A 24,320-nucleotide genomic window follows, 5' to 3' on the forward strand; every position below is an offset into this window, starting at 1 on the left:
TTAAAATCATTACAGGAGAATAATGTTTTCCCTTCAGCTAAAAAATGACATATCAAAAGCAAATGAACTCACCACTGTATGATTTGCTCATTAATCATTACTAAAGTTGGCCTATAATTACAATGATACTGATGAGAACACCCTGTCACATCACTTCAGCTCTGCAGCAGGACTTTTAAAAGTCATGTTGAGCATGTTTAAAGCTATTATTTTGGTTTATTGCTATTGTTTGTTTGTTTGTTTGTTTGTTTGTTTTTTAAAGAGGGCAGCCATTCTCTTAAAACATCTTGCATAAATGGATGAATTCAAGCTCTGGGAGACAAATCATCCATTTATCCAGTCTTCTAAGACACTACTCATAGCAAAGGATGGGATAGGTGTGGAGGGGAACTTTAGAAATAACAGGATTCTCCTGGTATTAAAGCAAAAACTCCATCCAGGAATACACACACACACACACACACACACACACACACACACAGGCATACACACATGCACACACAGGCACCCCACACACACTTTTTATTATACTTTTTTCAACAGCTTTTTTATTACAGTAAAATACATATAACATAAAATATACTATCTTAAACATTTTAAAGTGGACAATTTAGTGGCATTAAGTACATTCAAAATGTTTTACAACCATTGCCACTACCTAGTTCCACAATTTTTTCATCACCCCAAAAGGAAACCCCATATTCATTAAGTATCACTCCTCATTCCCTCATTCTCCTCCACTCCCAGCCTGTGGCAACTACTAATCTACTTTCTGTCCCTATAGATTAGCCTATTCTGGACATTTTCTGTAAGTGGAATCATACAATATGTGGCCTTTTGTGCCTGGTGTCTTTCACTTAGCATAATATTTACCAGGTTCATCGACGTTGTAGCATGTATCAGAATTTCATTCCTATTTATGGCTGAATAATATTTCATTGTACAGATGGACCACATTTGATTTATCTATTTCATCATATTGCTTTTTGAATTTAATTGATCTTAAGTATACTTGTATTTGACAAGAATGAGAGTCCTTTTTTAAATTCATTTTACTTTGAAAACCAAAGTATAGGTCACCCTAGTTGGCTTTCGTGCCTCTAGATTAGTACAATAAATAGAGGGTTAAGCCTCTGTGTTGTTTCTAGAGTCAATTATTAGAATTCTCTGAACAACAGCCTCAATGTATTAAGACTATATAGCATGGAAAACATTAGTTTGAACCATAGGCAATTGCCAATATTTGACCATTTTCGTTTATAAAATAACAATTGTATGATTCAAACTATTTACCTCTGTATTAGGTTTCATAGAGAATGTAATTCTTTTTAAAAATAAACAAACAATGCCTTCAACATAGTAGATATGTACTAGGTGTGAGTTCCCTTCCCCTTAGGCTTCTTTAACATTATGCAACAATAGTGATTCTCAGATAAAGTGACTTTACCAAGATCATGCAGCAAGGGATGCCCCAGTATCACAGCACCCTTCTAGGCAGGTTCTCCCATTGTACTTCCAATTTCTGAGGAAGAATTGTGCTACATGGCCCCTCTTCCCAATAAAAGAAAGGAGAGGATCATAAGGCACAAAGAGCCCATAAGATGAGGAAGAATATGAAGTCAACGTTCAATTGTAAGGAAAGGTCTCGTTTCTACCCTCCTCAGTAAGATCACAAGATCACAAGTTACCAAGAAGAGGCTAAAACTCAGGTTGCAGGTACATAAAGCATGAGTGCTTGAGAAAGAGAGAGAATACTTGTCTGCTCACATGCCCATATGCCCTTAATGTGAATAACAATGGGATTATGAATCATTTTAGGACTATCAATGACTCTTCTCCACCTCATTAAAATAGATGATTAATGATCAATTCATCATAAACCCAACATTAGATCTGACTACCACCTCACCTTGAACACTGTGCTGAAAGCTCTCTATTAAAAGCAGGGTTTGTGTGCTTTTGCAGCCATTGTTTTAAAATATCCCTGGAAATGTGCTCAGTTAAAACTGGAACATGGTAGTGGTAGTTCTGATCTGGTGACTAAATCAAACTTACTAACTTATAGACATGACAGAGTTTTGACTGAGTCTATAATTTGCATTTTGTCCTTGAATCGGACATGTACCAAGCATTTTATTTTTTAGCAAAATTATTGCATAACTGGGAGGATAAAGATGGAAAACAACTGTTACAAGGTTTGCATTATGTTACCAGTAATCAGATAAAATGTTTTCTTTTCTTCTAGTCTCCCAAATCAGCATTTATTAGTGCTGCAAAAAAGGCAAGATTAAAGTCCAATCCAGTCAAAGTACGCTTCTCTGAGGAAGTCATCATCAACGGCCAAGTGTCGGTGAGTTTACAGTTGCCTGCTTTGTGACTCAGGGAAAGTCAATGAGGCAGAAGCTTTGTACTCAAACAAAGTCAGTAGTCCCACTGGAATGATTGATCTGAAATTGGTCGTTGGTTTTTACAGAGGTGTCAAATCTCAAGGTTGTAAAGGGCTTGAGAGATCATCAGGTTGGGCCTGAATCTCCTCTAACATGGTCAGAATATGTGGTAGTCCAGGATTTCCTAGAATGCTTCCAGTGTCAGAGACCTCACTGCTTTGCAAAGGAGTTCATATGATTTGGGATCAGTGACACTGCCTCATTCATACTCAGTAAATTATGCCTCTTTGAAACTTCCACCTATTTCTTCCCATTCTGCTAACTAAGCATTCTTCCATATGATAGTACTTTATGTATTTTTGAGAAAGGTATTGTGTTTCTCCTTTTTACTTCCCCAGAAAAGCTTAATCTTTCAATTAATCAGGCAAAGAAGTTAAAATGATGGAAAAATTTTATGTAGGCAACAAGAACTGAAGAAATACTGCCCACATCTCCATAAATAGATCCTGATAGAAATCATTATTACTCAGGCACTTAATTGATCTTCAAAATGAATAATGCAAATATCAACAGGATGTTTTCTTTTTGACTTTTTCTCCCAAAAATTTACTGAAGTGTTTTCAGTTTTTAGAAAACTATCATCCAAGGCACTAATATTTTTTGGACCTTTGAAATGCCAGAGCATTGCTGTTCTGTTGGTATTGTTTAAATAAATCCATGAGGATAAAATCTCACCTACAATATATTCATTATTGGTCACAAACTCTTCTCCGAGGTTGGTTCTGGATCTGAATCTGAAAATGTAGGCCTGTACATCCTGGGCAAGGCACTCATGCTCCAAGTGTCTTCGAATCAAAACTTACTGATCTAGGGCTGCCCCACTTGGGGTCCAGCTATTGTGATGCTTGTGGGGAAGGCTGGAGGCTGTGGCTGTACTGCCCTGTGAGCATGGTCTGTTCTGTGCTCCTCAATGCATCCCATCACTCTGGATGCACGGTCACTGTACATTATTAATTTGCAACAAGAGTGTCCCAGCTGAAGGGTGGAAGGTACAGAGGAATCAATATATAGCAGAAAGTCATCTGAAACTTTTCTGCCCAGAGCTTTCGAGCATGTAATTGCGCAACCAGGTAGTTTACACATCTTTAGAAAGAATATGATTCTAGAAGCTGCTACAGCAGTGTCAGTTCATCCCTGGATATAGCAAGACTCCTGCAAGTCAGCTGATGTGTGAGGACACCTCTGAGGATAATCATCTCCTGAAGCCTCCATGGCCTGCCACAGGTTTGTGGATGGCAGGGATGTTCAGTCATGTGGATGCTCCTCAGACTTCATGACTGTCTTCATTTCCAGTTTACTCTTGCTCTTCTGAGTCACTGAGTGCCATTTCTTCTGGACTGGGATCAAGATTTATTCAGTGACTTGGGAGGAAGACTATGCGGGAAGTCCACAGAAGCAGAAAGGAGGGGGAGGAAATTTAGGAAAAGAAATAGGAAGTGAAAGGCAGGAGGCCCATTATGGAAATACTTAGGGACTGAATTCTCCCTGACACTGGCAAATCCCTGAACATCTTGCCTTCAGTTCCCTCACGTGCAAAACAAGGGATGTGTGCACTCATGACGCTGAGTTCTCCTCAACTCCTGGGACTTTATGACCAACTACATGTGAATAACTCAGCTCACTCCTGGGACTTATAGAACTCATTAAGTGTACCCTCTTCCTCCCTCTTTCTTCTCTCTCATCTCTCACTACTTCCAATGAAAGAAAAAATGCAAAGAAATAACATTTCTATTGTTTGCTTTTTGTCATGTTTCAAGCTGGCATCTTTTTCTGAGTTATTTCTAGATTATGATCTTGTTCATTATAGACAATGTTTTACTCTCTTAACACACTAAGCCATTCCTTATCTTTTCCCTTGGAGTTTAAGAACCATTCCTAACTGGGTGAAAATAGTTTCACAAAATAACTTTATACCTGAAGCTTATTTATGCTGGTGACTCACTGTCATGACACTGCCAGGCACCCACAGTACCTCATCAAACAGCATCATTGCTGGTCTTTGTTCTGCTCAAGACTTCCTGCCCTGCTTAGGTCTGGGCTTGTAGTTCCAAATGTCAAAGCCTAATTACAAAAGAATCATGTCTGCAATCATGTGTGCCAGTGGGGAATCTTGAGTTTAAAAAAAAAAAAAAAAAAAAAAAAAACCTCATCTGATTGACTTTCTGATGAGCAAATGTATTTTGCTATGAGCAACTTAACTCACATATCACCAAAGGAATGCCTTGGTTGGCCTTAGAGAGTTTGATTGTTTTTTAATGCCGTGCTTAGAATAAACTATAGATGTGCTGCTACTGCAAAGAGAAGAGTCATAATTTGATCAACTTATACCCCCCACTTTTTTAACAGGAAACTGTTAAGGACAACTCACTTCTTTTTATGCCAAATGTTTTGAAAGTCTATCTGGAAAATGGGCAGACCAAATCATTTCGCTTTGACTGCAGCACTTCCATTAAGGTAAGATGACCTGGTAAACTCTGTACCTAGACTCTTTCAGGTACAACATGCAGGACACTGTGAGCCATTTGTAGCTGTATCTTCTTTCAGAACTATCCCTTTATTTCTGCAATTTTGTTGATTGCCTCCATATAATGTAGTCTGTGAATACTTCAAACCAAACCAAAACCAAAAGCTTAAACTAAGAAGGTTCTGCTCTTTTATTTCTCTTGGTGTTGCAAAACAATATAATATACTGTCAGTGAAGAAACACTAGAGCTAGTCATTTTAATGCAACTACAGATTAATTAAAATAGTGTGACTATCACCAAGGCGGCTTGGCACCCTGCCCAAGGCCAGCATGATTTCTCAGCAACATCAGCTGCTCAGAAGATTAAGATGTTAGCTATTAATTGAATATCTGCTACTTTGGTGTCCAGCAAAAAACAAGGGGTAAAATAATGTAAAAGTAACATTTACTTTTAATTTCTGTAACCAATTTCATGGTAATGATGCATAAAGAGGGAGAAATGAGGCCTACTTCTTAGAAGAAGGGCTAGAAAGGAAGACTCACAAAGCAATCCTATTCTTTCAGAGCCACAGGTGAGTTTTAGATAATAGGTATTATAGCAAAGCATACGGTTTTTTTTCCCCACATGCTTTCTTCCTGGAGAAGAAAAGTACAGAGCCTCTTCCTTTTATTGGACAAAAGTGTATTCAGAAATTGATTGCGCCCTAATGCTTCATCAGCCTAAAATAGGCTTTCTTCACATGGCACAGTAAAAAAGATTTTATGAAGGTAAAAGAGTACCTTGTGATGATCTGTACAATAATCTATCAAGAGAATATCAACCCTCTGTTAAAAAATGTCTGTCAATATCCGACCTCTAATTCTTGTTGGGTTTTTTAATTAATCAGCATAGACCTCACACGTAGAAGCATTTCTGCAAAGACCCACTCACTGTGTATTCTTATTGTCATTATACCAGCAAGCAGCTTGTTTTGAATTGCTCTAAGTATGTAGTAGCTTAATAGGTCATGCAGTGGAAAATATTAGATTGATGTTGGAGCATTAAATCATCCTTAAATCATTCCAGATGAAATATTAACTTCCTTCATACAAGACTTCTAATTTTAAATGGTGATGTCTGGAAAGGACTTCTTCCCTTTTTCCTCATTCATTATCAATTTGTGGTGAGATATTAATGTAATTATTGATCAACTAACCCAAGAGTAGGCAAACTTTTTCTGGAAAGGGCTAGATAGTAAATATGTTAGGCTTTGTGGGCCATTTGATCTCTGTTTCAACTACTGAACTCTGTCATTGTATCAGAAAAGTAGCCATGAACAGGTGGGTTTGGTTAGTCCTTAAGACAATGCTTGGTTTTGATAATTCACTCAAAGGACTCACAGAACTCAGTAATTTGTTATACTCACAATTACAGTATATTATAGCAAAAGAATACAGAACAGGATTAGCAATGGGAAAGGTTCATAGTCAGGGCACAGGAGAGATAGAGTGGAAAGGCTCCAGATGTCCTCTTCCAGTGGATTTGTAGAGATAATGCTTAATTCTCCCAGAAATGATGCGTGACAGTATGCATGAAGTACTGCCAACCACAGACGTTCACCCAAGCCTTGGCATCCAGAGTTTTTATTGGGGGTTTGCCACACAGACACAGCTAACCACCTGCATGGTTGACCTTAGTATTCAGTCTCTCCAGAGTTAGAGCTGATATTATATGGCCCAATGTTCTCACTATAAATCAACTGTTAGCATAGACTATCTGGTATGGCCCAAGACCACTCAGTAAACAAAAACACTTCTATCAGACAGGACAGTCCAAGGGCTTACAGGTTACTTTCTAAGAGTGGGAGCAAAAGAGCAAATTTTTCTTTAGGCAAGGCGAGGTTAATCTGTTACTTCACAGTCAATATGTGAACAAATGGGCATGGCCAGATGTAACCCACGGGTCATAGTTGGCAGACCTCTGAAATAACCCACAGAGCTACATTATTACAGCTCTCTCTGACACCATGGCCTTGTTTTGTGTTGCCAACTGGTCAACTCCCTGCCACTGGACTCCCTACCCCACCTGAGGACCTAGGTAAAGACTTGAATGCATTTCTTAACAGAAATAAATCTAAATTTAAGAAAGCCCGTTGTTCATTCCCTCCAGCCTCTTTATTACGGAACATATGTAAGACTAAGTTTGATTTCCCTGAGGATTGCAGATGACAATGAGAAGACAGGAAGAAATGCAAAGAGTTCACATCAAATTCAAGTTATCTTATCTTATACCTAACAGCCTCATTATTACAATAGACACTGGCTGGTAGGTGTAAAGTAGAAATAGTATAGTTATGAAAGGAATATGACATTGTGTAACAAAAATTGCCAAAATTCTTGCTGCAGAATTACAATAGGGAAAAACTATTGCTATTGATTTTCCAGTGTCCTCCCTGGTGGTTCAGGAAAATGCTTTATAAAGTATGTGTTGTCACACAAAGGCTGGTTTTGTTTTCTCTTTCCTGGGCTTTAAGAGAAAATTATAAAGCAGGGAAATCTTTTTTTTTTTTTTTTTTTTTTTTTTGAAATTCAACATAGTCAAGGTATTTCTCTTGAATGATTTTTTTCAGGAGTGGGTGGATATGGGGATCTTTGATTTAACGGGGCCTGAAGAAATTGAAAAAGGACCACAGAGAAGGATCAAAACATCAGAAAAGTCAGTAAAAGAAACTCTAAGTTTTCACTCTAAGGTTTCTTGATCTTGGCACTGTTGAGATATTAGGCCAAATCATTCTTTACTGTGGGGCTGTCTCTGCATTGCAAGATGTTGAGCAACATTTCTGGCCTCTACACACACCACGGCAGTAGTATTCCCACTATTGTGACAACCAAAAATGTCTCCAGAAATTTCCAAATGTTGCAGTGGGGCAAAACTTCCCTATAGAATTTTGAGCATCTGAGTATAAATTATCTTTGAGGGATCATTTACCAGTTTTCAAGTACATGAAAAAAGTATAGGTTGAAGAAATTAGTTTTACATTGTAGTAAATGTGTGTGTTTGTATGTGGAACACCTTTCTGATCATAAATGCTTAATCCTATAAAAGATTGCGACAAAGCTTGCTCATTCCACCTTCCCCAGAGATGTAAAATAAATATATGTATATTACTATGGTGCCCTCACTCTGTGCCAAACAATGTTATAATAAATGCTTTGTATGTGTGAACTCATTTAATCCTTATATCCGTTCTGAGATAAGCATTATTATTATCCTCAGTTTACACACAGGGAAACTAAGATACTTAGCGACTAAATAACTTCCCCAAAGCTGCACAGCTAGTAAGTAGTAGAGCCTGGATTAGAAGCCCAGCTGTTTTCTTAGCCTGCATTCCTTACAACCACTACACTGCTCTTTCAGAAGGGAAGCCAGGGTCAGCAAGCAGATATTTCAGTCTTCACAGTCTCTGTTGCAACTACTCAACTCTGCTGATGCAGCACACAAGAGCAGCCATAGATTTTAGATAAACAAATGGGTATGACCATGTCCCAATAAAACTTTATTTACAAAAGTTGATGGTGAGCTAGTTTTGGCATGCAGGCCATGTTTTCCAACACTTGGAGCAGACCACTTTCAGAACTGGTTTAATTGCTACCCCATTTAGAAGAAAGGAGAATTGAACTGGCTATACTGCACAATCTATTGACAACCTTTCTATATCAAGAGCTTACATGATATTAAGCTCCTCCTCCAGCTATTTACCTTGTTAAGTCTCTGTTTTGAACTCCATAAAGATTTTGAATGATAGAGGAGGCCAGGAAAAGGGCAAGTGAAGGAAGACTTCATTTCTGTATCTTTTTGGAGCATTAAATTTCAGAATCAACCAAAGGTGTAAAATTTCAAGATTGGCAGCCTACATGTGTAACACTTTTCAGTCATGGTAGACTCCACAAGATGGCGGCCTTGATTTTGGTCTCATCATGTTCATGTTTCCTCTGTAAGGATGTCATCTTAACCCTTCAAGAGAAGCTCTCCATCAAAGGCATTGAACACTTCTCTCTCATGCTGGAGCAGAGGACAGAAGGGGCTGGAACGAAGCTGCTCTTGCTTCATGAACAGGAGACTCTAACTCAGGTCTGTGAAATCTCACCCTCAAGTGATGAGGCTGCTGGTTAGAGCAGAGGTTGCCCAGTCCAAGATTTCTCCCCCACTCTAATCCTGTAAATGTATTAATTGTATCCCTGGGTATCCTCTGTAAAGGAAGTGCTGGCATTCTTAATGCATTTTACACCTCAAGGTCATGTTTCCCTTTCTGCCCATCTTTTGCAGACTGTCAGTTAGTCTCCCAACTAGATTTGTCATTCAAAGTCTCACCAGCAGCACATTGAGAATACAACTCTGTAAAATTATATTTTATGTGATTACAGTGACCTGTTCACCTGTTTTGGTCAACAATCTCTTGAAACCATTAAAAAGAAATGGTTTCTGGGATTATTTAAATTAATCCAAAATCATATTTAATTGTTTGAAATTCTGAGTGCACACTTAAGACTATTTTTGGAAGCCTGAAATCTCTGCCCCAGTCCTGCCCGCTATAAATATATGATCTACCAATGTGTCCCAGTTCCTGATTACCAAGATGCCACCCCCATCTGTTCCCTGGGGAGAAAAGCAGGCTGCTTGGCTGCTGAATTCAGCGCAGCACCCTGACTTTTCTTGTGACAGAAGCAAAGTCTTTGTTAAATGTATAAAAGATTTCAACAAATTCCTCTTCCATAGGAGAGATCAATGATAACAGAACTTTATGGAGAGGTGTAGGAGAGGACACCAGGAGGAGAAGCATCAGATGCTGCCAGCTGGATGGAGTGGCAAAAACTGTTGTCACACTAAAGTGCTTTTTGGTTGTTGTGTATAAAAGTTGGTGTCCCACACATTGAGTCCTGCAAATATCCCTGATTCTCTTGATTCAGTCCAACTTTTTGTAATAGATTAGTTCAAAAGTTGCCATCTGTGTTGATTTATATTCCTCTACCTAAACTTGGCCTATTATTTCCATCAAGTTTTTTTTTTGTTTTGTTTTGTTTTGTTTTTTTGAGACAGAATCTCACTCTGCTGCCCAGGGTGGAGTGCAGTGGTGCAATCATAGCTTATTGCAGGCTTGAACTCCTGGACTCAAACAATCCTCCCACCTTAGCCTCCCAAAGTGCTGGGATTACAGGAATGAGCCCCCATACCTGGCCTCTATCGAGTCTAAATCTACCTATAGATATTTTAAATCACTTATAATGGTTATTATTTAACCTGTGCCAAACACTCTTGGAAATAAAGGACTTATTTTATGCTTCATTACAGGGGCACAACCCCTGATATACAGAATCTGTCATGTGAAAGGTCAGTGTCTGGATCTGAGTTCCCCTGGAAGCAGAACTTAAGGATTTGAATGCATGTCGTTTGTTTGGGAAGAGATATCTGGAAATACCCACAGAGGAATGGGGAAGAGAGATGAGAAATATTGAGAGGCCAGTAAAGAATGTATTATCAAACCAGTTTCCACTGTGGGTAACTGGAGCTCAGTCCTACTGGAGAGCATTGAAAGACAGTGTAGGACACACCTCAGAGGTATCCCACTGAGAGGCGAGGGAACTGGGACGTGTGCCTACCGACATGCTGTCTGTTATTGATAGTGGGCTGCTCTCTTATTCGGGTTTGCCTTGTGCTGTCGAATGGTCACAGGTGTTTGCCGTAAATACCCTTCAGCTTATAGCAATAAATGCCAAGGGGATATGGGCAGACATCTAGTTACTATGAGTCTAATGAAACCCCCCACAACGTTCTGAACTTTCTGGTTATACTTTCTCTCTAAACTTTTATCTACTACATAGCCTTTATAGGAAAGCTTCATGCTGATTTAGTTGGACAAAGATTCTCTAAAAGTCTCTTCTGATGCTAGGTAAACAAAACTTCTTGCTCCAAATACTACATTTCTTTTAAAATGTTGGAAGGAAACAAACTCCTAATAATCATTCTTTCTTTAACTTTATTTTTCATTATAGAATCAGAACTAAAAGTGAAGTGCTAAAAATCAAGTACTATCTCTAGAAAACGGATTTAAATATCCTGAAACAAACCAGCTATATGCCTTTGAAATCAATGCATATGGAAAATTGATTGCTAAAATATTTATAGGCATGATAAAAGTAGAGAGTAAGAAATTATATTTTTTCCGATAACAAAATCATTTTAAAACATTTAATTTCTATGAAAACCTCCCAATGGAATTTTTAAGCAACTCTGCCTGAATTTCTGGTGGTTTGATACTAAACTTCTGCTAGAAAATATTATTTATATACTACTTAAAGTTTCCAAGAAATTGTTTGTTTATTTTAGAAAGTGTTATGGACTGCCATTTCTAATGACTTGAAGCAACCTTTTTTCATTACATTAATTCATTTCCCAAAACTAGTGTAACATTTTGATACTAAAAGTAAACTCAAGATAAGATGGCTTATGGAAAATTCAAGAAAAAAAAGTTGAACCAGTAATTAAAGGAGTCAGAGATATGGTGATTCCTGACTTTCTAACACACCAGAACAAACTTTCTGGCAAAATAGCCCATGAAGTCACTGTGAAACACTACAGCAAGGCTGATCAGCACTAGTGGCCTCTTAGGGTCCCCAATTTCTTTATTCCTTGTTTGCTTTACCATCAGCCAGTGCTGAGTAGCCGATAGTCCTCGAGTCTCATGAATCCATTCAGCTTTGCAGGCCTGCGCACAGCCAGAAAGCTGGTGTGACTACTCAGGATGCCCACATATGTACAAGTAGGGTGTCTTTTTCCATTGGAATTCTTCTGTTCAACAAAGTTAGCGAACTGTAAATACATACATATGCATGCATACACATACCACGGGACTCAATAAAGCTATTTTATTTTAAATTTTTTAATTGCAGCTCACCAACATTTTTATATTGCCAGATTTGTCCCCTGCATAAGAGTATTACACACGACTGTGTTGGTTCATGCTGCATGGTTTTCATTTTGTTTTGTTGACTCCTTGAAGGGAAATCGATAAGCTCTTGCCTTCTTTCTTAAAGTCCAATGTCTTTCATTCATTCAAGTGTTTATTAAACACCTATTATTATTTATTAATTGATTTCCTTTTGTTGCAAAAGGAATTAAGAAATGAACTTCTAGTATGTGACACATACGCTCTATAAAAGGAAAACAAACTGAAACGAGCCATGGTCCTTAACCCTGAAGAAACTGTGGTATATTTTAAGCTCCTTTGAGCAAGTGGAACAATATCATCATGATATCAGAAGTTTGGAGTAGTTTGGAAACTTGTAGAATCTGATGTACTGCATGGGCCAAAACCTCTGTCTTCCTACTTTCCAATGTGTTGTCATCCAAGGTTGACACTATCATGTTTTCATTGCAAGAGTCAGTCTGGAGTCTAATTTAGAAAAACAAAACACAGCAATGTTATGCAATAATAAACCATACTGGACAATCTCTCTGCTGTCCCTTTGGATCCCCTTTTTGTACTCCCCAACATAGATCTGGGGTGCTATCACTAACAGCCAGCATCTGTAGATCTTCTTTCAAGGACTGCCCTCAGACTACCGGAGACCATCATGTCCAAACCTGGAAACTCACATCCCCTGGGACAGCTCTAAATGAATGACTCATCAATGCTCCTTTGGCTGAGGTCTCAGCAGCTCTGTGGTATAGCTACCACTCCAGAGTCTCCTGCAGGATCAGGCTATAGCTACTCTCTGCTGGGGTTCCCTGAGAAGGCACCCTTGCTTGGCTTCCTCTTCTTTCCTGACCTGCTTTCCCCACTCCCTTACTAGCCTCTCCTGGGAGCACTTTCTTAATAAGTCCTTTGCACACAACCCCTCATCTCGGGGTCTGCTTCTGGGGAACCCAACCTAAGTGGCAAGGTTATGTGTAGTTTTCAGGGAATGAGTATCTATAAATACTAAAAGAATATCCGCTGATTCTTTCCTTAGTGTCCAAAAAAAGTTGACTGCTTCAGTGTCCCTCAGCCATTTCTCAGTCAGCACTGAAGGGTTCTTGTGTGATTTTTCTACTCTTCCAGGTGACACAGAGGCCCAGCTCCCATAAGATGAGATGTCTTTTCCGAATTAGCTTCGTCCCAAAAGATCCAATTGACCTTTTAAGGAGAGATCCAGTTGCTTTCGAGTATCTCTATGTTCAGGTATGTTAAAATTTTGGCATGTTTTATATCGATGTTGTGACATAAACTAACTTTGGGACTTTGCCCAGAATTCTTTAACTTGAAACGTTTCTTTTTTGTCCCCCACCTCAAGCTCAGTGAATCGGACAATAATTGTATGATGCTCTTTTTATTTTTACGTTCGATTTTGAAATAATGTCATACTTCCAAAAAAGTTGCAAGAGTAGTCATCTATACCCTTCACCCAGATTCACCAGTTGTTAACATTTTACCACATTTACTTTCTCTTTAGTATATGCACATGTTCTCTCTCCCCACACAAATCCACATACAAATGTATATAATTTTTTTCTAAACTATATGAAGGTCAATTACCAAAATAATTCTGGTTTACTCCTAAATGCTTCAGTGTGTGTTTTCTAATAACAAAGACATTTTGTTATACAATTATTATACAAGTAACAAAACCAGGAAAGTAAACATTGATACATTTCCATTATCTCACCTACAGTTTATATCCATATTACACCTATTATCCTCAAAATGTCTTTTATATATACATTTTTTTCTAGAACAAGATGCACTGCAGGATCCCATTTTGCATTTAGTTGTCATGTCTCTTTAGTCTCCTTAAATCTGGAACATTCCTCAGCCCTTTTTTGCCTTTCACGACCTTGATAGTTTTGAGGAGTACTAGTCAGCTATTTTATAGAAATCTCTCAATTTGGGTTTCTCTGATGTTTTCTTATGATTAGACTGATGTCATACATTTTGGGAAGAACAACACGATTGACTTTGTGTCCTCAGTGTAACACATCAAGAGGCACATGATGTCAGTTTATCTCTTTAATGGCAAAATGAACTTCGACTCTTGGTTAAGGTGATATTCTCTGAATTCACCCAAAAGCTACTACTATTCCTTTCATAATTAAAAAGTAATTTGTGGAGAGTCACTTTGTAGCTCTTTTTATTTATTTATTTATTCATTTTGAGATGGAATCTTGCTCTTGTCACCCAGGCTGGAGTGCAATGGCACGATCTTGGCTCACTGCAACCTCTGCCTCCCAGGTTCAAGTGATTCTCCTGCCTCAGCCTCCCAAGTAGTTGGGATTATAGGCGCCTGCCACCACGCCCAGCTAATTTTTGTATTTTTAGTAGAGACGGGGTTTTGTCATGTTGGCCAGGCTGGTCTCAAACTCCTGACTTCATGATCCGCTCACCTTGGCCTCCCAAAGTGCTGGGATTACAGGCATAAGCCACCGTGCCTGGCCTGTAACTCTTATTATCTTCTTCATCAAACTTTCACCCACTAGTTTTAGTACTAATTGATGATTTTTTTTTTTTTTTTTTTTTTTTTTTTTTTTTTTTTGAGACAGAGTATCGCTCTTGTTGCCCAGGCTGGAGTGCAATGGCACGATCTTGGCTCACTGCAACCTCTGTCTTCTGGATTCAAGAGATTCTACTGCCTTAGCCTCCCGAGTAGCTGGGATTACAAGCATGCGTCACTACACCAGGCTAATTTTGTATTTTTAGTAGATACGGGGTTTCCCCATGCTGGTCGGGTTGGTCTCGAACTCCCAACCTCAGGTGATCTGTCCACCATGGTCTCCCAAAGTGCTAGGATTACAGGCGTCAGCCACCACGCCTGGCCCTAATTGATTATTCTTATCTGAATCCATTATTATTGTAGTTGAAAATGATGATTTTTCTAATTTCATTATTGCTTCTGCACTTATTAATTGGTGTGAGAGTTTTCCCTTCTCCTTTATTTACTTACTTATTCATTCATTTGATGCTTAGATTTTTCTGAAAATTGTGATATTCGTTTTACTGAACTGTTAATTTCAAGGTGGTAAAACCTGAAGAGAACAGTCTTTTCCAGACTAATATCTGATTCTGGGCTATAATTCCCCAAAAATGAAAGTTTCCAGGAATGAGTATCTGGTGTAGTTTGTCCCAAAGGGAATTTATCCAAGTTGATATTTATGAGGTGTTCCTATATTTTACTATAACTGCTTCCTATTACTCTCACTTAAATTTCCAATATAATCACATTAAACCAACTTACCTAATCCTTAGACAGCTTAGACATCTAGCAGTAGAACTAACTACTTGAAGAGGTTGCAAACCTAAACATAACCTCCCCCTCCTGACTGCCAGAAAGAGAAAAAACAAAAGCAAAGCAAAAAAAAAGAAGAAGAAGAAGAAGAAGAAGACATTCTGTCTTTGAGAATATCTGTATAAGGCAAAGACTGCTGGAGCCATATATAAAATATATAAAGCAAAAAAGTAAGAAAAATATAATAAAAAGAAATATTTGTTAACTCTAGGTAGTTAATAACACTGCTGTTTGCTTTACTATTTTAATACTTTCTTGTATATTTCAAAACATTTGTAATCTTCAAAATATGGGTAGAAAAAAACGTGGGTGGAAGATGGAAGAGAGACTAGACAAGGTAGGTACCAGAGGTTAAGAATGGTGACATAAATTAAAGTGGCAATAAGCCCTGAAGATCATAGGTTAAGTCAGACAGGAAAGACACAGAACATACAAGAATGTTCTAGCAGATGGGGGCACCCAGGTTGAGGCCAGTCAAACCTTCCCCACCTCAGTGGCCTTTGGAAGACTGTGGTATTACAGCTCAGTGGGACGATTAATGTTCATGAAGATAATCCTACATCATTGGGAAAAGTCAAGTCCTGTTCAGTGAAACCTGTTGACCAAGTAAAGAAATGTGTAGTGTGCTTTAAAATGTTTACCACCCCGAACAACAAAACTGCCACGTTTTGGGTTTTTTAAATGTTAAGCTTTGATCACCTGGACCCCTCACTTGTCAACAATATCTCCTTGTCTCCAGCAGACATGACCGCATGAAACAGAGCCTGATTCTCAGCTGATCTGTTACTGTGTCTTCCCCATGTCCCTGCTGAGAACCAATCCAGGGCTTTGCCACTGCAGCTCAGATCATGTGCTACATTGTTAGTTGCAAATAAATAGTTACAGGTGCTGGTCAGTAGTTGCTGTAGACAGTGAGTGCATTCAGTGGTTGTTCTCTATAATTACATACTCACCCCATTCACAAGAGGGTGCTTTAAAACTATTTTACTCTGCTTCCATTTAAACATCACAAGTCCATTGCATTTATAAAAAAAACAATATGGTTGCATTTGTCTTGGGGAGAGGACACCTCTTAAGTAGACAAGGAGTACAGCCAAACCCAGTTCTGTTTAAGGTGTGTTTGCACAAATCTAATGCAGTTTAGGGAGATCCTTCTCATTCAACAGACACATGTTTTTTATACATGTGAGACTGTCCTCAGAACAGGAAAATGTGTCTGGAAATCTTGCCCAGGAACTGAAAGAAAAAGACTGAGGATGTTTCTGCTTTCTTGCCTTGAGTATAGAATAGGCAGTGAATTAGCCACCTCTTCAAGGTGTAGCCAGAGGGGGAGAAATGGAAAAACAGGTATCGTAGACAATAAAGACCAAAATAAAGCAACTGTCATATATCCTCCGCTGAAACAGGAAATGAGAATGTCTTTGCCTCAGACCTTCTTCTTTGAAATGCCTTGTATCACAGAATGCGTGCTACTGTAAGTCTAAAATAACATCTAATATAAGTCAACAGATCTGCAAATGGTGTCTGGGTGCCCATGTTGATTTCAAGATACTAAAAAGATGCAATAAAACAAGCCTAGAGAACAAAAGAGTAAGCAGGAGCAACATGTATCACTTTACAAAAATAAAATCAATTTAACTTAGTGGGCCCCTAATGAGGACAGCAGCCATTGACTAGATGAATCATGACGATGAAAACAGAAGTTGCAATACTAGTACCTATTAATCTCCTACTTCTTAATGGTCCATGACATATTTTACAGATTTTAGCATATATATTAACAATAAATGCTAATAGTCCAGATTGTTCAAATTTATCATTACAATGGGCTATACTGACATTTACCTGTCCACTATCTGTTAAGAAAAAGACGGTTATGTCAATTAGCAAATGAGTAAGACCTAAGAGGCTCCAAAATGTTTTCAAATACTATAGTATTATTGGTTTCCTTTTTAAGATCTAACATGTTAGTTATAAATGAACATTTTGGAAGCCTCAAGTGGAACCTTTTGGGATCTCTATTTAGCAAAACAAATACTACCCATTTGCTTGTATAACTGTATTTTAAGTAATATAGTTGAGAGTAATAAAAGCAAGATTAGTACAATATAATATATATTATATATATATATATATATTCCAAATTTCACACTCATTCTCCAGAATCAGTCTGAACTAATTATATAATATAATGAAGTGACTAATCACCTTGTCAAAAAATTCATCTAGATGTCTAGTTAAATACAGGGTAAAGCAGTGATGAGAAATATGGTCCCAGCTATGACTCTTAGGAGAAGTAATAGTGATGGCTTATCTTTATCAAGTATCTTCCACTTCATGAAACATATTTACAGGTATCATGGAAACCTTGCAAGTTCATTGCTAACTTTCAAGTTAGTTGTTTTGAGATTTAACCCACTTTTCCAATAAGGAAACTGAGGCTCAAGAGAGACGAAATGCCATGTTCAAGGTCATTTTATTAGAAGTTGACAGAACCTAGAATCAAACCTGGGGCTTTTGTCTCTAAATTATATGCCCAAATCCTCTTTCAATCCATCATGGCGTAGCAGTCATTGAAGAAAATGATTTCTCAAAAAATTGATTCCTCACTGTGCCAATGGTTTTCTCACCCCATCCTTTATGGGACTCTATAAAATGACCCTATCTGCTCTCTCAACTCCTTGGAGCCCATGTGGACAACCCTGAGCACTTGGAAATAACTGGTAAACCCAAGACTAGCAAAACAAAATGGCAGCCTGTAATTGCTCTCAGAGGCTGCCTTAAATCAGACCACCCTATCTCCTGTCTCTGGACAAACCCACTTCTGACAAGGGGTACTGTGCAATCCAAACAGGTTTAAGATTTTAAGGAGAAGCAAAGGTGGAAGGTCATATTAGGGATGAACAGGGGAGAGAATGTGACTTCACTCTTAGCAGTGAAGTGATGGGTTGAGAGACATGCACCCATGGCATGTGGATACAGAGCATGCACGCACAGCATAGCACCGGTGCAGCATGGGTGAGTGTGCACAGTGTAAATATTGTATGCAGAAGCCATCTGGGGGTACATGTTCCTATTTTAGTAAAATCAATACAGGAAGCACTTATAAACGTGCTTCTCTTGAAAAGGAGGCAAGTAAATCTTGATATTGTTTTTCATTTGAGGCCAAGGGCCCCCTGAAGTTTCACTAAAAAATCAAGTTGAAAAAGACAAATGAATTAGAGAAAAGGGAGCCTTTAGAATGAAGTCCCAAAGATACAAGGGAAATTGTCCACTTTTATGCTAATGTTCCACAAAGTATGAACAGCTGTGTAGAAATAGGATTGGACAAAAAGGGCCTAAGCTAATGCTAATGGACTGAATGAAGAAACCTAGCAAGGCCTAGATTCTTCTTGGCCTCTGAGCAGCGTTCCTTCCTTCTGGGTGTGGGGCAGGACCCTTTCTGGAATGGGAGTCTTATGACCTACAATCAAACCATGTTGGTCAGATAATTTCTTTATGGCCAGTTTTTACACAGATAGGGCAGAGGGAAAATTAGAGTCATATTTTTAGGTTTTATGGCTGGCTTTGGGGAAAGGGAGTTCTAGTTTCTATGACCCACCTTGGAGAGGAGGGATTCTAGTTTCTATGGCTAGCCTCTAGGGAGAATAGAAATAAAAAACAGGAGGGCAGAAGGTCAACGAAAAACTTTTGTTTCTGAGGCCTTCATTTTGGGGTATTGTTTTTTGAGCTCCAACAAAATCTTCTTGAGGCAAGCCAAAGAATAAAGAAAGAAGGAAATAAGAAAGGAGCTAAATACCATATTTTCTAGCCCAGGAATCCAGTTTCCCATAACAAAAGTAAGTGAACACAAGTGTAGAATATGCCTAAGCAATGCAGCACTTCCCAGCAGCACTTAGCTCACCGCCTTGTGTCTAAACAGTAAGTGAGGATACTACTCCAAAGCCAACCTCTGTTCCCAAGCGGCACTTTACACTTGATGACACACTCTCAGCCACTCTTCAGCTTGATCCCCACAACAAACACTATGAGATAGGTGGCCTTATTCTACAGATGAATAAACTAAGACTGAAAGAGGAGGAATGACTCCCAGAAAGGCAGGCACTTGAAAAAGCAGGGCAGTCGCCCCTGAAGTGAACGGAGGAGTTCAATAGCTCCCCTTATCCAGTGTACCAATGTGCTGTGATAAGGCACTTGATGTGTATCTCATCTAATCCTCCAGCCACTCCAGTGAGATAGTTAATATGAATCCCCTTTGCACAGATGAGTACATTGAGGCTGCAAGAGTTAAAGTGAATGGTCTAAAACCACCTACACAGGTAGCCATTGGGAAAGCCAGAACGCCAGAGCAGGTGGGTATCAGTCCCAAGCCACTGTGCTCAATCGCCTTGCTAATTCTGCCTCCCTGCGGCTGCTGTGGCTGATAACGAGGAGGAGAATGATGTTGGTGGTGACAGTAGTAAACATGTAAGAGGGCTTACACCCTACCAAGTACAGTTCTAAGAGCTTTAGGGGTTTTGTTTTGGATTTTTTTTTTTTTTTTTTTTTTTTTTTGACAAGGTCTTGCTCTTTCACCAAGGTTGGAATGCAGTGGTGTGATCAAGGCTCACTGCAGCCACAAACTCTCGGACTCAAGCGATCCTCCTGCTTCAGCCTCCCAAGTAGCTGGGACTACAGGCACACACCACCATGCCCAGCTAATTTTTGTACTTTTTGTAGAGACAGGATTTCGCCATGTTGCCCAGGCTGGTCTTAAACTCCAGGGCTCACGTAATCCACCCGCCTGAGCCTCCTAAAGTGCTGGGATTCTAAGGACTTTCCGTGGTTCACTCATTTAATCGTCCCCACAACCCAGTGAACAGGGAGCAGTATTATCCCCAATTTACAGAAGAGAAAACTGAGGCACAGACAATTAAGAAGGTGCCCAAGTTTGTGCCCCCAGTGAAGTGGAGAAACAAGTTTCAAGCCTAAGATTCCAATTCAGGCAGCCTAACTCCAGAAGCCACATTATGCTATCAATGCTTTATGCATTCAGCTGCGGCACCTGTGTTTGGAAATTTCATACCTAAATTCCTAATTGTTTTTACAAAAAGCTAAATATTTAAATAGCAGCTCGTCGATGAATGCTAAATGTTTTGTGTGGTCTCTGTGTTTGCGTGTGCAATTAAATACTGACTCGTTTCCAAGCAGCACGATGGAGATGTTTCCACATTTAGCCTCTCTGCCTGGGAAGTGAAGGTTGAAACACTCTGGGGAAATGTATGTCACCTGTTCTCTAAGTCCACGCGCTGCGGCCCATTCTTTGACAAACTGTGCCCCCTGCTGGTCTCTTCGCAGAGTTGTAACGATGTGGTTCAGGAGCGATTTGGGCCGGAGCTGAAATATGACATAGCCCTGCGGCTGGCCGCATTACAAATGTACATTGCAACCGTTACCACCAAGCAAACGCAGAAAATCTCCCTCAAATACATCGAGTAAGTGTTGACTCTCAGCACCATTTCGGAGACAGACATGCCGCCTCCCTTAGCCCGGGTGTATTTTCGTTACTTGTCCAAAATTGATCTTGTTTGTGGCAAAGCATTTATTCGCCAGTGGCAAAATGTATGAATATCATGCTCATTTTTGGTAGAAGAGATCCATTTCTAATCCACCTTTGGAGCATTGTAGTTAAGACGAGGGACATATTTAAAACGAAGCATAAATTTTTGAATTCCTAAAGGGGCTTGATTCCAAGCCAAGCTTTGGTCTCAGCACTTTTCACACATTAACTTGTTTAATTCTCACAACATCCCTACGAGATTAGTAGGATTTTAGCTTCATTTTACAGATGAGCAAACCGGGCACAGAATAACTTGCCCAAGTCAAATGGCTATTAACGGGGGGGCAGGGGGTATACAGGATTCAAACCCAGGCAGTGGGACTCCCCATTGTCCTATAGATTGTGTGATGGGTTGAGGCACCTGTGTTTGGAAACACATGTAATGCTAAAGCTTTGGACCTCACCCACACCCTGCTTGCAATCTCACCTCCAAAAGATGTATAAACTAATTAAAATCCCACTTTCCAAAGAAGCTTCTCATGGGCTGCCTAGAAAGCCTTTCTAAATTCCACAATGCCAGGTTGACCCACCAGGGGGCAAAATGGCTTTTCTCAATAAATTCATGAGCCTGTGTTGGGAAGGATTAAATCTCTAACTTGCTGACTTTAACACCACTGTTCTGACAACTCTCAGTCACCTGTTGACATGTAGGGAAAAATCCTCATGTGCAATTTGAGAACCTCAGGCCTTCAGTTCACTCCTTCCAAATGCTTTCTCTCTCTCCCCACACATAAGCATGACTGTATCCTGAGAAAGACTCGGCTCACAAAGAGATCTTGTGCTCAGCTGGACACACTCACACCCTCCTCCACTCTCCTTTCTAAAGTTCTTGGGGACAGGTGAAACTGGCTGCCATTTGAAAAGGTGGCCTGCACAACCTGAGATGATTTTCAGACAATTAAAATGCATTTATTTTCCTACTTTCTGTACCCACATTTTACCAGGTTGAACATTGTACAGTCAAAAATGTCTCAGAGATATCCGGCTTGAGTAAAAATCCTGAAAAGTCTATAATAATGTTCTCATTCATAAATTCCTTTGACCAACAAATATTCATTGAGCATTTTATATAGCACTCACATTAGGACAGTAGAAAATACTAATATGTATGAATTCTATTCCTGGCCATTGAGGAACTTGTGCTCTGATTGTAAAAACAAGATAAAAAGACAAGAAAAGTAATTATTTAAAACAATGATACAAGTAGGATTACAAGATAGCCCATAAGTAGTGCCAAATGATGGCTAAAGACAATAAGTACAAGTTGAGAAGGAAGAAAACATAATCATGAAATATACCATTCTTAACTAGTGAAGAATATGAATGGTCAAGTGGTGGAGGTAGGTTGTCTTCCTACCCTTCTTTGGAGAGGACCTGGAACAGGAGAAGTAACTGGAATCCTCTTGAAGGTCTTCACATAATTTAGAAGACACTGGTTAGACACATAACCTAGGGTAGGATTTCTATTCCAGGATAGATTTCCTAGAATTCAAAATATGGGACCTTCTAAGAAAGGAGTTGTAATCATTTCTGGGGAAATTGGCTCTTTGTAAAAATGTATTAACTCAGCCCCATTTGTTGTCATTTTGTTGTACATCCATACCCATGAATGATGCCAGCATCTCCAGATCAATACCGGGCACACTTAAGAGTCATGAATCACACCCAATTCCACACCACCAGCAAGAAATGTTGATGGAAGGAGTTAGACATGAACTGGCTAGGACAAAAGAATTGTGTGTGCCTAGAGAAATAGCCATGGAGGAGGGGAGGGACAGGGAAGAATGGTTTGGGGACATGAAGGACTTGCATCCATTCTTCTAAGAGAAGAGAGAAAGAATGTGAGCAGACAGGGAGACTGGAGAATAGAAATCAACAAAGGGATGGAGAGAAAATGGTGTTGGAAATACAAACTCGGATACGTCAGTGACTTTGAAGAGATTCAGAATTTGGTTGGACAAAATGTCTCTTCACTTTACATTGGCTCCAAATGCCTCCTTAGCATTGTCTCTATAGAGTGAGGAATAGATTTCTTTTTAAATGCAAACATACGTATTAATGATCAAGTAGTGTGTGTCCTGAGTGCAAACTAAAAGTTACTTCCTTAATTGGGGACTTGTCTCCATTCTCTGCCTTACCAAGGGTTCATTTGTTCCAACAAACATCAGAGCACCATTTTGTCTTAGATAACTCATCATCACAAGAATGTGAAATTAAAGATATGCTCTTTATTGCAGAAAAGAATGGGGATTAGAGACTTTTCTTCCCTCTGCTGTGCTGCAAAGCATGAAAGAGAAGAACATAAAGAAAGCACTTTCACACCTTGTCAAAGCAAATCAGAACTTGGTACCACCGGGTAAAAAGGTATCACATTTGCATCTTAATAGAAAATTATAAAGAGAGAGGCTTGAATGCATTTTTTTAAATGTTTAAAATTAGCTCATGAATAAAATACTTAGTACCATATTTTCAGAAGCAGTAACACTGTGTAACTTTTTTCTAACTATTAACATATTTCTAACACTAATGAAAAATAAGTATTCATACAGAAACCTATTTATTTCTCACAAGTTATGGACTCCGTACTGTAGGGGGGAGGTGTGTGTTCATGTGCCCATCCAGGAAAAGTTTGCATAGCCTCTGAGAACTTGTGAATAGAAGATAGAATCGTGAAATAATTCTATGTTTCAATCATGCAATTGCTTACTGCTCAGACCAGCTTAAATGCACAACAGCCAGCAAGAGGCCCTGCAGGCCAGAGATCACATTCATTAAACCAGGGATCCTCAACTGTGGCATAATTGACATTTGAGAACAGATCATCCTTTGTTAGGGAGTTACGGGGAACATCCTGTGTATTGTGGGATATTTAGCAGCATCCCTGGTCTCTACCCACAAGATGCTGGTAGCACCCTCCCATGATCGTGACAAACAAAAATGTCTCCAGACATTGCCAAATGGGCTCCAGGGAACAAAATCACCCCTATTGACAAACATTGGATTCAAACCTACCTTTAGAGGGAAGATAAAATTATTGCTGTCATTCACCATCATTAGTGTTAAAATCTTTTTATGCTTTTGTTTTGTTTTCATTAAGTAAAAGAAACACAAAGGAAATTTTAAAATATACTGTTGGTCAGAAAAGAGAGGTATAGTTTATAGGTAATAAAAAGCAAAAGATTCTAGGAACCAGAAAGAGAAGGAGCCTTAAAATACTGGATCTATAAAATTGGACGCAGTCTTCTAACTGAAGAACACTTTCCAATTGATATTAGCTGGAGAAATTTGTGTGACTCTAATACAAATCACTGTTTACATGGAGAATTATTTTGTCTTAGTGTCTGATTTTTTTAAGTCATTTTTACTGGGTAAGGCACATTTATTTCTATCCCCTCCACACCCCATGACGGTTTTTTTTGTTTGTTTTGTTTGTTTGTTTGTTTTTTAAGTATAATCAGGTTCACCACACTATCAGCCACCTTTAACTCACTTCCCAATTTCATGGGAAGGGTGT

General features: G+C 39.0%; 1 protein-coding gene across 9 annotated transcripts in view; it reads left to right on the forward strand.

The window, feature by feature from the left end:
* FRMPD4 (FERM and PDZ domain containing 4) overlaps positions 1-24,320 on the forward strand; it is an 864,755-nt gene that overhangs the window by 821,498 nt on the left and 18,937 nt on the right. For all 9 annotated transcript variants that reach the window (XM_065538545.2, XM_045383463.3, XM_045383461.3 and 6 more), the window contains 6 exons: positions 2,246-2,350; positions 4,794-4,901; positions 8,891-9,022; positions 12,990-13,109; positions 20,545-20,681; positions 23,044-23,170. In XM_065538545.2, the coding sequence (XP_065394617.1) occupies positions 2,246-2,350; positions 4,794-4,901; positions 8,891-9,022; positions 12,990-13,109; positions 20,545-20,681; positions 23,044-23,170 (729 nt within the window). The remainder of the gene's footprint in view (positions 1-2,245; positions 2,351-4,793; positions 4,902-8,890; positions 9,023-12,989; positions 13,110-20,544; positions 20,682-23,043; positions 23,171-24,320) is intronic.

The sequence above is a fragment of the Macaca fascicularis genome, chromosome X (genome assembly GCF_037993035.2).
Source record: "Macaca fascicularis isolate 582-1 chromosome X, T2T-MFA8v1.1".
Classification (NCBI taxonomy): Eukaryota; Metazoa; Chordata; class Mammalia; order Primates; family Cercopithecidae; genus Macaca; species Macaca fascicularis.